Below are 16,439 nucleotides of genomic sequence, written 5' to 3'. Positions count from 1 at the left end.
TTGTCTTTAATTTTCTTCCAATCTCTAATTGCTTCCAAAATTTTCTTCAGTGTCCCCCAGAATACAATGAAAATATAAGTGGATAGCACCATGGCAGCAACTACTAATGGAAGGTACTTCTTTTTTCGCTGGAGTGTAGTAGTGTGCATGAATAAATGGCCTATATTTCTGCAGTAAGTGTGGAAGTTTGTTTCATGAATAAACCTGTATTATAGGAGCGAGATGTGTGTGGTTTTCTTTAATTGCAGAAAGGATTTTTCAGGAATAAAATTGCACCTGTAAATCACAGGTGTGTATGGTTTTATTATTTATTATTATCTTTCAAGTTGCAGGAGTGTTTTTAGAATAAAATGATATTATGTACATACACCAGAAGTTTGTATTGTTTCAAAACTGGAAAAGTGTCTTAATGTCAATAGTAAATTTCATGTTAGTTCCTCAACCTATGCATATTCTTTTATTTTTGCTGCTGCTTTTTTAACTGTTAGTTCTTCAAAATTAAAAATGGTGTTGATGAAGAAACTGGACAAGAGGAGGTGTCCTGAGATGTTTAAGCCTCTTATGTACCAAAATTAGATAAATGAGTAAAATAAAAATAAAAGAAACCACCATAGACTCTGATACCAGTAGCCTATTTTTAAAGTTAGTTAATGACTTAAACGGTACTTTAGCTATGTTAGATTAAGTAACATTTTTCATTAACATAAGTGGCTTACTTATAACATGCTAAGGTAGTTTTCGACCATTCAAACCCAGAGAGAATTGTGGGAGAGGAGGGAATGGAGCCGTTGTCCATAGTTTGAGTTGACCTCGACATAGTTGAAGATGCACCTATAACCTTTCCACCCCTTATTCCACTAATTTCAAATCAATGGTACTTATTCTCTACCTAATCGCTCTAAATTTGCAATGAATGATGCAATAGGAAATTACAGAAAGATCATGAAAGGACCAACCACATTTACCTAACTGCCATCGGAATATAATTTTTGAAAAGCTAAGAAGGTGATTTGTATAGACAGATAGTGTCTAATGAATGTATGTTACTCGAGATAACCTCTTTATCTCTTTCAACTGAGAAATCTTGTTTTGTTTTGTCCTAATCTATATATATAGATACAGACCAGGGTACTTACAGGAAACTAAAATGCTAAATCAACTCCTGAAACAATTTGTTTCAACGAAATGCAGTTTATCAAAATCATTTTATGTATCTTACTATCTTAGTCACATAGATCATATGATCTAGATATACTGTCCTAGTAACACAATTTGTTTCAACTAAATGCATTTTATTAAACAAAATGGGAAAAAATGTGATGTCATCATTTAAGCCTTTGTATCTCAGGATATATTTTGCAGAAAGAACACAAAACTAATGGATCACAAAAACAGACAGTAGTTTGATGACCCATAAGTAGTGGTTTTTTTCCCAAGTAAACGAAAAAAATTGAGGTTCATTCAAGTCAGTTAGAACATATCCAGTTAAGAATTAATATAGACACCCTTCATAAAACTCATGGTAATAAAAGCACAACATAATCAATTTTTATATGAAACACCACAGCTGACCAAAGAGAACAACTTTAGTGACAAAATTGTCAAAACCCATGGCATAAATAAGTGAATGAAAATATAGAAAAAGAAACACTCACCACTCTATAGGTGCCAGACTTCACTGCTCCATGAATGTCTACGAAATCAAAAAGGGACTACAAGGTAGAAATATGAAATTTAGTCCATGCGAGAAGCAAAATGATTGGTGCCAAATTGATTAGATGATTGTAGAGTATATGTTCATATTTGGAGATAAACATAATGTATGATAGCGAAGGAATAATCTCCAAAGTTATATCCAAATGAGCATATCCTCGCTAAACTGCTTATCTCACACACTGCACACCCTACGTCATCTGTATATTGATGTCACCCGTTATTAAAAAAAACTAGATAGCCATGGTAATTGGTAACAGAGACTAAAAAATCAGCCGATAACACAAGTGTGAAATTAATTCAATAATAGTGAGATAACCAAAATCAAGGTGATAGTGAGTTCATGGCATTTCCCAAATCCTCCAAATCAATAGGTATAAAATTTACCAAGTTCTGTACAAATTTCCACAACAACAGAAAATTTATTAATTTGAGTTGATTTATTTCTCCTATTGCCTTTTCAATAAGCCTCTAGCAATCATTTCACGAAGATGTTTCAGCGCTTGATCATTTTCACTCTTTCCCAACAGAGCACGAATAGTTGTTTCATAAGTTACAGCATCCGGAGAGCAACCATGGTCTTCCATTTCAGACATTAAAGCCAATGCTTCATCAAGTAGGCCCTCGTTGCAGAGCCCGTTTATCATAATATTGTATGTCCTTGTGTTCAGATGATAGCCTTTAATGGAAAGATCTTGAAAAAACTCTTTTGCATTTTTAAATCTTCCACTTTTGCACAGGCCATCTATAAGTATGTTGTATGTATATATATCTGGATCAATGCAACTCTCTTTCATTCGATTGAATAACATAAGTGCCTTGTCAAGTTGTTTGGTACTAAACATCCCATCCAACAAGGAATTGTAAGTGACTATGTCAGCAGGTTGACCTCTATCAAGCATCTTTTCAAAAAGCTCAACAGCACAACAGATCCTTTTTGATTTGCTCAAGCCATCAATAATAGTGGTGTAAGTTACTGTGTTTGGAACCAAGTACTTACGAGGCATTTCTTCAAAGAGATTCAAGGCTTCGTCGACCATTTTACTTTTGCACAAGCCATTAATCATGATATTGTAACTTAGAACATCAAGTGACACTCTACTTAGGGGCATTGTGTTGAATATATATTTTGCCTTATTTACCTGATTAACCAAACAATATCCATCCATTAAGCTGTTATAAGTAACCACATCTGGTTTCACACCAGATTTCGCCATTACAGCCAATACACTCTTAGCATCTTTGATCTTTCCTTCCTTGCATAGGCCATCAATCAAAGTAGTATAGGTATAAACATTAGGAGTAATGTTTTTAAGCACCATATCACTTAGCAAATCAATGACTTCCTTAAATTGACCCACAAGACACAATCCAAAAATGAGAGAACTGTATGTGATAACATTGGGAGAAATTCCCTTAGCAAGCATTTCAGAGTATAAACGAAAAGCATCACTTACAAGTGCAACCTTGCAGAGGCTATCAATAATTGGGTTGTACATGAAGACAGTGGGAACAATCCCATGCCGTGGGATATTTCTCAGCACCTGAATAGCAGCTGATGTGTGTCCGGTCTTACAGAGCCCATTGATCAACGTCGCATAAGTGACTTGATTAAACTGAAATCCCTGAGCCAGCATTGTGTCGTGAAGGTGGAGTGCTTTTTCAACCTTACCACAGAGAAATAGACCTTTAATGAGTGTAGTCAATGTTATGGTATCAGGCTGAAAACTCATCTTGAGAATCTTGGCGAATACAGAGAAAGCGAGAGTGATCCGACCCATGCCGCAGCAACAATTGATTAATATATTCAAAGTAAATAAGTTGGGAGCGATTCCCCTGGCTTGCAATTGCTGAAAAAGGGAAATGGCGGTGGGGAAATGGTTGGTCTTGGCAAGAGATCCCAAAATCTTGGTGAATTGAATGATGGATGGAGGGGGACGCTTAGAAAGCATGCGAGTGAAGGAATCAACAGCTTCATCAAGCGATTGGGGCTGAGAGGGAGAGTGAGAGTGAGAGTGTAGGGATGAAGTTGAAGGGAAGTAAAGACGGAGAGCGGAGTGGGGAACACAATAAGGAGAGAGCTTTGGGATTTGAAGACGATACCTTAACATTGACACCATTCTTGCAATAGGAGTATGGTAAAATGGAATACGCTGAGTTGAAGAATGAAGAGTGCTTCCACCCGAGTAAGGGTACAGGTACCATCAATTATTCGAGTGAGGTAGTCTTTTACTCAAATTTCGTTTATGTTTAAAAGAAAACGCGAATGTCAAATAAAATTAAAAGGAATTTTTATTAACAAATAAATATATAAATGCAAAGTATTGGTGGCAAAGTAAATGGTAGAAATTGAAATAAATAAAAAATAAAAAAAAAAGATAAAGAAAGAAACATGAACGTAAAAGAGAAGTAAAAGTAGAAGAATTTTATTAATAAAAATTGAAAAAAAGTAAACTATAAGTGTTTATGCTAAGAGGTTGAGAGTATTTTAGATTTCTAAATGTTTTTTAAGAAGAACTGAACTGCTTACAGTGTGTTCCTAAAGTTTTATTTATAGACTAATTAATTTAATGTCAGTTGACAGTTACCATTTATACACCTGTTGCGAAAAATTTAGATTGGCCCGTAACCGTTTCCGCACCTCTTGTAAATTTCAAAAATCAAATAGATAACCGACTGTCAAATGATCTAATTTAATTTAAAATAGATATAAATATTATATATAGAAAGATCACCATGTAATTAACTATTTTTTTTATAATTTTCTTATAAAAATTATATTTTATCTAACATAATGCCCCAAAATTTTTCATTTGAAATCATTCAATGATTGAAAATGAAAAAAATTTTATTTTTTATAATAATAAAAGGAGTATATATAAACATATATATTTTTTATTTTTTATATATATATGTCTCTTTTTTTATATTATTTTATTATATATATATATATATTTTAAATGTATATATATAAATAATAACAATCTGGAGTGAAGCGGTGAAAATCGGTCAAACTCGGTAAATCCGGTCCTCAATGAAAAAAGAGTAAGTCACAATAATTTATATATAGATATCTTTTATCAAATAATTTATTTCTATTTGATTTATTTTAATTTTAGTTATAAACTCACTTATTTTTAAATTAATTATATTTTTATTAAACAATAACTATAAATTTACTTATTTTTTCTTTTCATAATTATATAATATTTATTAATATTATTTTTTAATAAATACTTGTAGTATATAATAGTATAATAAATATAAATTAATTAATAAACTATTAAAATTTGAAAATAATTATTATTTTAATATAAAACAAAACAAAATATTTATGATAGATTAAAATTAACAAAATACTTATTATTTCTGTTTCATATTTTTTTAGAATAGCTAGATATTCTTAAAATGTTAGTAAAAATATGTATTTTAAATTTTAATTTTAAATTTTTTACTATTTTTTATTTTTTATTTACATAGGACCGGGTTAACCGGTTCAACCAGTGACTTACCGGTTAAACTAATAACCCAGTAACCCAGTAACTTGACCGGTTCAATTTGCTTTTCGCTGATTCAACTGTCTTCTAATCCTTGAGGTTTTGCTGAAGGAGATGCTTTACCAGACTTCTTTGTGTATATATTTGCCAGCTTCTTTCTAACAGTAAGTGGCCCGTTCACTAATATGATCTATTTTAATTTAACTAGACTTTTTTTTAATGTAAGTAGAAACAATTGCTATCTTGTGGTCATATTAATTAAGAACAATTTAACTTTTGCATTATTTTTTTTCATTGGATTTTTTAATGATGAATGCAATTCTAGGATCCCTGGCAATGCTCTGAAACAACGTTACACAAATGCAATAGAAAACAAAGGGATTTGCTTAGATTATGTTACAACCCGGCCCAAAAGGGGTCACGAGCCGAACCGACCCGGTTACCACCCGACCCGAACGGTCGGGTAGAAAGCATCCAGCTGTCAACCCGGACACGCGTCCTGGATAGCTGTGGTAGGAAGCTTCCATCATAATGGGCTCTACCCTTGGGGGGCCCATGCCTGACACGGTATAAATGGGGAGGGTCCTACCCCTCCCCCAAGGTACGTCACAGATACCACTTACCCACTTTTCGCCTGCGCACTAACTGACTAGAGCGTCGGAGTGTCTTTGCAGGTGACACCCCCCCATCTCTCCACAACGAGACCTTGGTTGCTCGGTTGGACCACTTCCAGCACCATCAGAATTAGGCACACCCCACCAACTCCAACCACTACCCGAACCGTCCGGTACACGACTAACCGTACAGATTATATACACATTTTCCTTACTTTTAACAATGATCAATCTAGTAGATAATGAGTTTTTTCATGTTTCATTTATGGATTTTTTTTTATTCATGAATGTTGGCAAGCAGTATTAAGTCTTGTTTCATGTTAAATCCTTGCTTACTGTTTAAACCAAATTAAACCCATATAAGTTCAATTTTATTTTTTTTCTATCTTTACAGCTTGTTTGTTAATCGTTGACAACCTCGGCACCCAATACTTGGATTTTTTTAAATCTGCATTGTTATGGCAACCTCAAGCCACCATCTGTCAACAAGTCCTCCTTCTTCATCTAAAGTGGCCATTTGTGATAAGCCTGTTGTCCAAAATGGCAAAGATTTTGCTCCTGAATTAGAGGCCTCAAAATCAAAGATATGGGAATCTCAGGTGCTACTCCCTTTAACCATTGACGGTGTAGATTTAGCTTTCGTTGTCCCTATTGACTCTCTCAAAGTAGCAAACAATATAAAAAATGCTTTTCCTGGTCACCCTCAAAGAAAATCTGTTACTTTTCAAGACTCCATTCCTATTGGATACTTTGACTCCAACAACTGGCTATTCAGAAATCTTCCAAAGACCAACATTGAAGGTTACCATGCTTGGTTAGGTAGGATTGAAACTGAGAAGATGATCTTGTGTAAAGAGATTGGGATATATGACCTAATTCAGCTTAGTAAAAACTCTTACACTGTTAATTCAGGACTAATGGGAGGTGCATTGTATTTCTGGGATGAGACTTCTCATACTTTTCACACTCCATACGGTATGATTACTCCTACTCTTCTGGATGTAGCTGCAATAACTGGCCTACCTCTCTTGGAAGAGAAAATCTTAACTACTACTCGATCAACCACAGGAGTTGAGTATGCCATTGATATCTCTTCCACCACATATCAGAGCTTCATTCTTAATAACAAAGGTCAAGATGGAGAGCTTGTTTTCGATAATGAGCACATAGCCTTCCTTCTCTATTGGTTGAGTGGAATTATTTTCTGTGTCCGAAGTATTCAAGTTGAAGTCACTTATCTCCCATTGGCCATTATGTTAGCTGAAGGTAAGAGGCTGTGTTTAGCCAAATTGTTCTTGGCTCGACTATATCTCATTCTAGATTGGATCACAGCCCTTATGAGGGAGAAGAAAAGAATCACTAATGTTGATGGTCTCGTTTGGTTTTTTCAATTGTGGATGTCCGCTATTTTTGAATCTGAGCTACAACCATGTTCGACCCAAAAAGGTCCTATAGATTCTATGATTGCCGGACATTGTCTGCTCAACTTAGTCTTTCCTGACAAGTTAATGGCCTCACATGATAAGATGAAACACTTTTTTCGTGCTTTCTATCACTTGCCAGAGAAAGACCATAACATCAATCTGACTCCCTTTGCTAATTGTCAAACTGGTCCGAAATGGTTGACGCGATCTCTTACCCTAGCTAGGGTTACACAAAAAGAAAGCATCACTATTTGATCACAGTTCTTGACTCCCCAATCATTTTTTGCTGGATTCCCAGGTTAAGATGACCAAAGAACAGCAGTCTATATGCCAAACACCGTTTCTAAACAATTTGGATTAGCTCAGGCCATTCCATCTCGTTACCATCTTCAGGAGCCACAATCTTTGCATGTCAAAGCTACCTCACTAGAAGATCTGTTGCACATTCAGAAAGATAATACTTCGCGGAGAAATAAATTCCACCTATTCCCTTTTAAACCTTGTCCGTTGACCACATAGTCATTGTTTTCTTGGTGAAAAACTAATTACTCTTCCATTAAAGTTTCTTTCAGTACCTGTTGTCAAAGGACGACCACTGTTCTTGTAATGCAACAAGTGAGAAGAGCTCCAATCGTCAAAAAAGATAATTACAACTAAATCATTTGCTCATTGTGATTTCAAAAATTATGGTCCTCTATGTGTTATTTTCTTCATGCATAATGCCTTCTAAGAATATCACAATGGCACCTGTTTTTTTATTATTATTATTATTATTATTATTATTATTATTATTATTATTATTATTATTGCTTTTCTTTTTTTACAGAGAAAATAATTACCCCACTTGCTGCCAATCCTCCTTTGAGAAAGTCTTCTGATAGGCTTGTAGGAAAAAAGAAATTCAATTTTAATTACTCAAGCTGCCGGGTAAAGAGAAGACTTGAACCAATTGAAGTGTCAACATCTTCAAATAGTGATGATAAGGATGACACATCAAATACATCCAATGATAATCTTGATGGACCGGTAATCTCTCTGCATAATGAAGGGAAAAATGAGAACACCTCGTCTAGTGATAAATCAGTGAGTAAGTTCTCTTCGGAAGATGATGTCGATGCTCTTAGCCCCAGTGGTCAACTTGCTTCTCAGGTATTTTTATATATTTTCACATTCTCCATATTAAAATAGCATTATCTTGAAGAACTTACATGATGATGATATCTCTCATGCTGTTTTTTTTAAATCTTGTTAATTACCTTTGTCCTCATTTCACTTCTTGCTTTAGGTTATTGTGGCTCCTACCATTTATTTGATTGTGTCTAGTACTGAAAATCTGATGGCTGCCACATCTAACAAGCCTACACCTAAAGCCAATGCTAATAAGGTATGACATGTCATTTAGCCTGATTATTGGTATCTCTTCCTTGTATCTCTTCTTTTTTTTTTATGTTAACACTTTCTTTTGCATTTTTGTTTAGCTTCAAAATTCTGAAATCCCCCCAAGTGAGTGGTCAGAAAAATAAATACCAATCACTTCCATTTACGCTCAGACCCCTAATGTGGTGAATGATTTATTGGCTGATTTAGAAAGTCTGAATGAAGCATATGAATGTAGCATGGATACACAAAAGGCCATAGTTGAATCTTGCTTTACCATTCAAAGTCACCTTCCAATAGAGCAGCTCCATACTACACCTCCCACAACCAAGATTGTCGACAATTCCATCCTGCTTCCATTGGCCCAACAACTTAGTGTCATTCTATCTAAACCTATTTTGACACTTGCTACTGATCCGCACTTTAAGGCTCAGCTTTCTGATATTCTTCAAACTTTTTCAATTACACCACATCCTGAGACTATTGATCCTTTGTTGGCTCACTTGTAGAAGATTTATGAGGACCTTTATATCAAATTTTCGGATTCTCAAGCAGCTATCTCATCATATCAACAATCAATTGAAGCTCTTTCTAAGTTGAAATAAGACACCTCCTCTTTTGAGACTGCCAAAACTACCCTGGCTATCCATATTGCAAAAGCTAAAGATTGAGATCATGAGTTATCTGAGGAGATTCGAGACTTGGAACAACAGCTGACTGTCAAGAGACGAGTAAAAATGGGCTGGATGCTGCTTTGATAAAGAATGCGGGTCAGTTTGCCAAAGCAAGTAGCATGCTTGACAGTAGCAATACAGCCTTACAGTTACTTGAAGAGAAGATGCTCTCCTCACAAGAAGCTGCTAAAGAAGCCAGGAACTTCCAAACTACTCTCCAAACTAAAGTTACTCGCTTGTAGGAGATCTTTGAAACTTAGTCTTGTATTTCTTATGTGAATCTTTGTGATATTAATATGTCCCTGCAATCTTCACTTTTTTGAACTTTTAGAGTTTTATTTATTACTTGCTTTTGTATGCACTCTATCCTTATTTTGGAGACTGGACACTTGCTATTTTTTGGGAAGTCATTACATTACTTCACACTATACCAATTATTAATATCACAGTGACCTCTTTTGTCATTTGGGATGACCTCCATATCTGTTTATGTCAAGTTGCACTGGTGCATGCCATCTTGTGTGCATTCGCCTCAAGTGCTGTCAAATTAAATCAAATGTGCATTTATTGACATGCCTCTAGCTTCATACAGGTTTATTCACTAAACTTTTATTTTTATATGTTGGCATGTACTATATTGTACTCACAAAATGATAAGTTATTTTCTGTATTGACTCTCATTTTAAATTGATGCTTTGGACACATATTTGTCTCATAATCTTAATGCTTTACACTGTCAACGGAACTTGCAATTCGAAGAAATCACAAGGACATGTTAGCTTTTACAAACTGAATTGCAAATATTAGTTAGCTCTTTATTTTTTTTCCTTTGACACTTCAACTAGATATTTTCGTGTCCTTAAACATGTGGAATGTTTATCTCATGTATGCCTGGCCTATATACTTTTAAATCTTTGCCATTTATTGAAGGAATTCTTCTTCCTAATCCGACTTCAATAATCTTATAGGCATTTCCAGAATAAATCTTGTCAACTACATAAGGTCCTTCCCAAGTTGGAGACCACTTACCATAAGTTTTTGACTTTTTTTCTATAGGCAAAATTATTTTCACACTAAATCTTCAACTGCAAATGTCTTTGCTTTTAACATCACGGTTGTATGATTTTGATATAATCTCTTTTTTTCGAATAACCCGCTCTAAAGCTCTCAACCTTTCGTCATCTAGTTCATTGAGCTCATCATGCAAAGAATTTCAATAATCTACTATTAGTATCTCATCTTGTCTAGCCACCCTTATACTTTGCAGATTAATATCAATTGGCAACACTGCATCATGACCATAAACTAACTTATACGGGGTGGTTCTAGTAGAACCTCTTGGAGAATTTCGGTAAGCCCAAAGAACTTGATTGAGAGTTTGGTGCCAATTTCTTGGCTGCCTTCCAATGTATTTTTTAATTAATGCAATCATAATTTTATTCGCTGCCTCCACTTGTCCATTGGCTTGGGCATAATACGGCATAGAAGAGAGCATTTTTATATCCCTAGACTTGACATATTCCATAACCTTTTTTCCAATAAACATTATTCCTTGATCAATGGTAATAGATTGCGGAATTCCAAACCTATGCACAATATGCTCCTCAATGAAAACAATTATTTCATTGTGAGTCACCTCCCCTAAAGGGATAGCCTCTACCCATTTAAAAAAAATAATCAACACCAACCAAAATGAACTTATGACCTTTAGAAGAAGGTGGGTGAATCTACCCAATCAGATCTAAAGCCCAACCTCTAAACGGCCATGGTTTAATTATAACATGCAATTCTGATGCTAGAATATGTTGAAGGTCCCATGTTTTTGGCATTTCTCACAAGACCTAGCATAATTTATACAATCTCTTGGAATGGTTGGCCAATACAATCTTCTCCTATTTATCACCCATTTCACTTTTTTTCCTGACTGATGGGCACCACAGATTCCCTCATGCACTTTAACAAGAGCCAAATACGCTTCTTTTTTCTCCCAAACATGTCAAGAGGTTTCCATCAACAGATTTCTTAAACAAGACATTATTTATTAGAACATAACTTTGAGCCATATATTTAAGTTTTTTATCGACAATAAGACTTGGATTTTCTAAATATTCCACGATTGGTACTCTCCAATCTTCTGGGTCTAATTTTTCTAATGACAACACTTTGCTTTCTCTCAAAGGCATAAATATGTCTTTTATCCTTACCAATTTTTCTAGTGTTGAGGACTAGATCTTATATCTTGAAGCAATTTGAGCTAATTCATTCGCTTCTTGATTTAACTCCCTTAGAACGTGCCTTACAATGACATTGTCAAACTCGCTCAACAACTTTGTGGCCACTTTGAAATACTTTCTTAAATTTTCACTAACACACCTATACTCAAGTGATACTTGACGGACTACAAGCTGTGAATCTCCAAACATTTCCACATTTTTAACTCCTCTTTCCAATAATAATTCCAGTCCCATTATTAACACTTCATACTCTGCCTCACTATTGGAACATGAATAATTCAATTCAAAGAGGAATTTACTTGGCTCGCCGCTTGGAGAAATAATTAACATTCCTATACCAACACCACCCTTATGGCATGAACTGTCAAAATATAATTTCGAAGGCACCAAACCAACAAAACCCAGTAAACTCTCATCAATTTCAATACAAGGATGGTCAACCAGGAAATCAGCTAGAACCTGACCCTTAACGGCTCTTGCAGGAACAAAATGTAAAGAAAATTTTGTTAAGGCCAACATCCATTTTTCTAGTCTACCATGCAATATTGGAGAAGACAACATATATTTAAGAACATCAAATTTAGAAATTACATAAACATTCCTAGGAATAAAATAGTACTTAAGTTTTAAACAAGAAAAATATAAAGCTAAACAAAGTTTCTCAATTGGAGAATAATGGCTCTCCACATCATTTAGCACACGACTTAGGTAATAAATCACTCTTTCGCTGCCATTCTCATATTCTTGAGCCAGCATTCCATCAATTGTTACTTCAGAAGCTGACACGTAAAGTTTTAGAGGTGCTCCGTGCCTTGGAAGTGTCATAATAGGAGGATTAGTCAATTACTGCTTGATGTTGTCAAAAACTTCTTGATGCTCTGTTTTTTATTGGAACTCTTCCTCTTTTTTCAACTTGATTAGAGGCACAAAAACCTTGGTTTTTCCTAACAGATTGGAAATGAACCTTCTGAGGTAATTGACCTTCTCTAAAAATGCTTGCAGTTCCTTTTTGTTAGCTGGGGGAGGAGCCTCTAAGATAGCCTTTGCCTTATTTTGTCAATTTCAATCCCTTTTTTCTGTACCAAGAAACCAAGAAAATTTCCTGCACTCGCACCAAAAGCACATTTTAAGGGATTCATTTTCAATTTATACTTTCTCATTCTTTCAAATGCTTTTTTTAAATTTTCTAGATGCTATTTTTTAGCATTTAATTTGACAGCCACATCATCAACATAAATTTCCATAAAATTTTTGATAAAGCCATGAAAAATTTTATTCATCGCCCTTTGATAAGTTGCACTAGCATTTTTGAGCCCAAATGGCATCACAACCCATTCAAAAGTTCCTAAAGCACCTGGACACCTAAATGCAGTTTTTGACACATGTTCCTCAGCTATGTATATTTGATTATAACCTGAATATCCATCCATAAAACTTAACATTTCATGACCGGCAATAGAATATATCAACATATCAGCTATAGGCATTGGATATTCATCTTTTGGTGTTGTAGAATTTAAATCTCTAAAATCAATGCAAACCCTTAATTTTCCATTCTTTTTCATGACATGAACAATATTAGAAATCCAGTTGACATACCTTGATGTTCTTATAAACTTAGCCTTAAGAAGTCTTTTAATCTCTTCTTTAATCTTCTGCACAACTTCAGGAGCAAATCTCCTTGGTGGCTGCTTGACAGGTTTGACATTGGCTTTCAATGACAATTGATGTTCTACGAATTCACGATTCAAGACTGGTATCTCTGCATAATCCCATGCAAAATAGTCGCAATATTCCTTCAAAATCTCCACCATTTCTTGTTTGAAATAATCAGGCAGGATCTTGCTCACATATGTTGGTCTAGGATAATCACCGTTACCAATATCTACTTCCTCCAAAGAATCCTGTACCTCAACCTTTTTTACAGTGTCAGTGTTATTTTTTTTCAAAACCTAAAGGACCATCATCATATATACAATCATAAGGTACACTGTCAATGCACCCTTCTCTGTCTACCATATAGGCTGACAGTCGAGCCAGTTGGCTCATCAAACTCATCATCTAAGTTTCTCCTGAGGCTGTATCTGCCCCAGCCTTAGGGACCAAAATAAAATCATTCATATCTATTTTGCACATCTCAATATTTTCAGGATTAAATTCCTTGGTGTCAACCGTCAGCAGCTTGACTCCAGGATTATACATCCTGAACTCCACATGCATCTCATTATAGTAAGAGGTACTATTGTCAGCAAGAACTTCTTTCACTCCTCCATCTTCATTCCAAAAAATCAATTTTTGATGTAGAGTGGATGGAATAGCACCCATTCCATGAATCCAATCACATCCCAAAAGTAAGTTAAAACCAGCCTTAGAAGGAACAACAACAAATAAAGTTGGCCTATTGACGGAACCAACCTCAATTGACAGCAAAACCACACCTCTAACAGAAGAAGTCCTTCTGTTAAAATATGTTATCCCAAAGCTACTTTTAATCAAATCTTTTTTAGTCTTTCCAAGCCTTCTCATCATTCTTTCAAGCATGAGATTGACAGCAGCTCCCTTGTCAACCAAAATCTTATTGATGACTATCCTTCCATCAACACGAGCCTTAATATGCAATGAATGTAAGTGTTCCTTGTCATTTTCAGTAGGCTTCTCAAACAATCCTCCACCACACATATTGTCATCTAGCAATAAGCATTCGCTTTCAGGAAAGAAATCATAACAATCATCTTCTAATGACTCTAATTTCTGGACTTGACTATACTCCTCAGGCAATATTGACACCATAGCTATATGTTGCTTAACACCAAATATTGCTTCTAAGCTGTCATAAAAATCAGTGTCAAAATTATCAATAATTAAATCTTCATCCTTTTCTCCCTTGTTTTCAACCATTACCTTCTTTCCATCAAGATTCTTCTTTATATTTTTATTGCATTTAGGGTGATTAGAAGAATTGTTTGTTTTTGTAGACTTGACCATGGTTGGCAAAGGAGAAAAATCTACACCGTGTCCCTTGTATGGATCCAAAGGAACATACTCAGGTATATTCTCTTTTTGCTCAAAAGTTGTAAAAGGAGAATATTTTGGAATATTTTGACAATTTGGCCAAGGAGAATAATTAGGAACCTGCTGCATGTTAGGATTATAACAAGAATAAATTGGCTTTGAGAGAATAGGCACATTTTTTGGAATATATATACTACCTCCATCTTGTACATGATTCATGTTCCATAACTGAGACTCGTAGTACCTAAGCTTAAAAGGTCTAAGCTTCACCCATTTGTTTTTTCCTCTTGCAAAAATAGTAGGTTGATTCTGCACATTCTCACATTCTGGACCCATTTATTGTTTGAAATTTTGGTGGGAGGAACTCTTGTCTTTTAAGAAAAGCCATCAGGTTTTCCATCAATCATGACTACAGTCTTTATCTTCTGGTTGACGGGTTGTATCCAGTATTGTTGACACACTTGTTCAAAGGAGTTTGACTGCTCAGCTTTTATTTTCCCTTGGCTATCTTCTGCTTTAGCTCGTTAGTTTCATTTTCTTTTTCAGCAATCTTCTTTCTCAACTCGGCCTTTTCTTTCTCTTCAACTATGTTTTTTTCAAACTCTTTTGTAGCTTCCTTGTCAAAAACAGCATTGCACTTTGGGCACATAGCAATGGTGCTATCAGATTCTTTAATTCTCAATAAAAAATCTTAACAAATCCTCATCAGGATGAGGATAAACTGGCTTTTTGTCTTGCTAAAAAATTCTCAGGTCTTTATTTTCATCTTGAGCACTAGTCACTGTAGCGTCAATTTCTATCATGTTGACTGACAAATTGAATCGCTCAACATAATTTGAATTAGCAGCAAACAGTTCAGTATCCACCTACAAAGCAGTTTTATCCTCAAACTTCAACCTTCCCTCCTCAATTGCTTTTTGTATCAAATTCCTGAAACAAACGCAATTATTAGTGGTGTGTGAAAATACCTGATGAAACTTAAAAAATTTCTTATTCTTTATTTCATCAGCTGAAGGAATCTTTTTCCCTTCTGGTAAAATAAGCTGTTTATCTTTTAATAAAACCTCAAATATTTGATCTGCCTTAGAAATATCAAAAGAATTAGTCTTATTTTCAACTTTAGAATAAGAAGAAATTTTTTATTTTCCTTTAACAGGCTTCAAAGATTTGCATACATAAGGAGGACCCCCACGTAATTCGGCAATATGAATCTCTTTCTCATTTGAATCACCACTATTAGAAAAACAATCAACATATGCAACCTTTTTTGAACCCTTTTTAAAATTTTCTTTTTCTTTCTTAATTTGCTCTATCTGTCTTACTCTCTCAGCTAATTGGGAAGGATCTAAAGTATGTTGATTAACAAGTTTCTTCCTAACTCTAAATTCTAGCCCATTAGTAGCCATTTTAAAACCTTTAGATTCTAGAATCGGAGTAAAACATTTATTTCTCATGTTTCTAAACTGTACCAAATAAGTATCAATGAATTCTCCCTTTGCACGTTTGACAGAGAATAAATCTGTAAGACTAACTTTTAATTCACCTTGAAAAAATTGATCATGAAAATTTCTTTCTAACTGTGCCCAAGAATGAATAGAATTTGGTCTCAAGTTGGAGAACCATGTAAATGCATTTTTTGTTAAAGAATAAGGAAAATATCTCATCTTGAGATATTCATTAGAAGCTGCTTCCCCAATTTCAATAGTATATCGAGCAATATGCTCTATTGTAGACTCATTTTCTTCTCCAGAAAATTTTGTAAGTGATTTTGAATTTTCCAACCTCTTGAAAGCTCTGCTTGTTGGACACATTTAGGAAAAGCAGACACGAAATATGGCCTATTTAAGCAACCAACATTAAATCCCAAATGGTTTAACACTTGTTCGACATTTTT

The 16,439-nt window shown here is 34.7% G+C and overlaps 1 protein-coding gene across 1 annotated transcript; it reads right to left on the bottom strand.

The window, feature by feature from the left end:
* Positions 1-1,444: 1,444 nt before the first annotated feature.
* Positions 1,445-3,916, bottom strand: LOC130970186 (pentatricopeptide repeat-containing protein At1g62930, chloroplastic-like). Its single transcript, XM_057896178.1, has one exon. The coding sequence runs from the start codon at positions 3,831-3,833 to the stop codon at positions 2,163-2,165; it is 1,671 nt and encodes a 556-aa protein (XP_057752161.1). The 5' UTR covers positions 3,834-3,916; the 3' UTR covers positions 1,445-2,162.
* Positions 3,917-16,439: the final 12,523 nt, after the last annotated feature.

This window comes from Arachis stenosperma, chromosome 3, assembly GCF_014773155.1.
Source record: "Arachis stenosperma cultivar V10309 chromosome 3, arast.V10309.gnm1.PFL2, whole genome shotgun sequence".
Classification (NCBI taxonomy): Eukaryota; Viridiplantae; Streptophyta; class Magnoliopsida; order Fabales; family Fabaceae; genus Arachis; species Arachis stenosperma.
This window is presented reverse-complemented; position numbering and strand designations above follow the sequence as displayed.

Excerpts from the sequence above, each read along its gene's own strand:
- LOC130970186 (XM_057896178.1), bottom strand. The coding sequence starts at position 3,833 with ATGGTGTCAATGTTAAGGTATCGTCTTCAAATCCCAAAGCTCTCTCCT.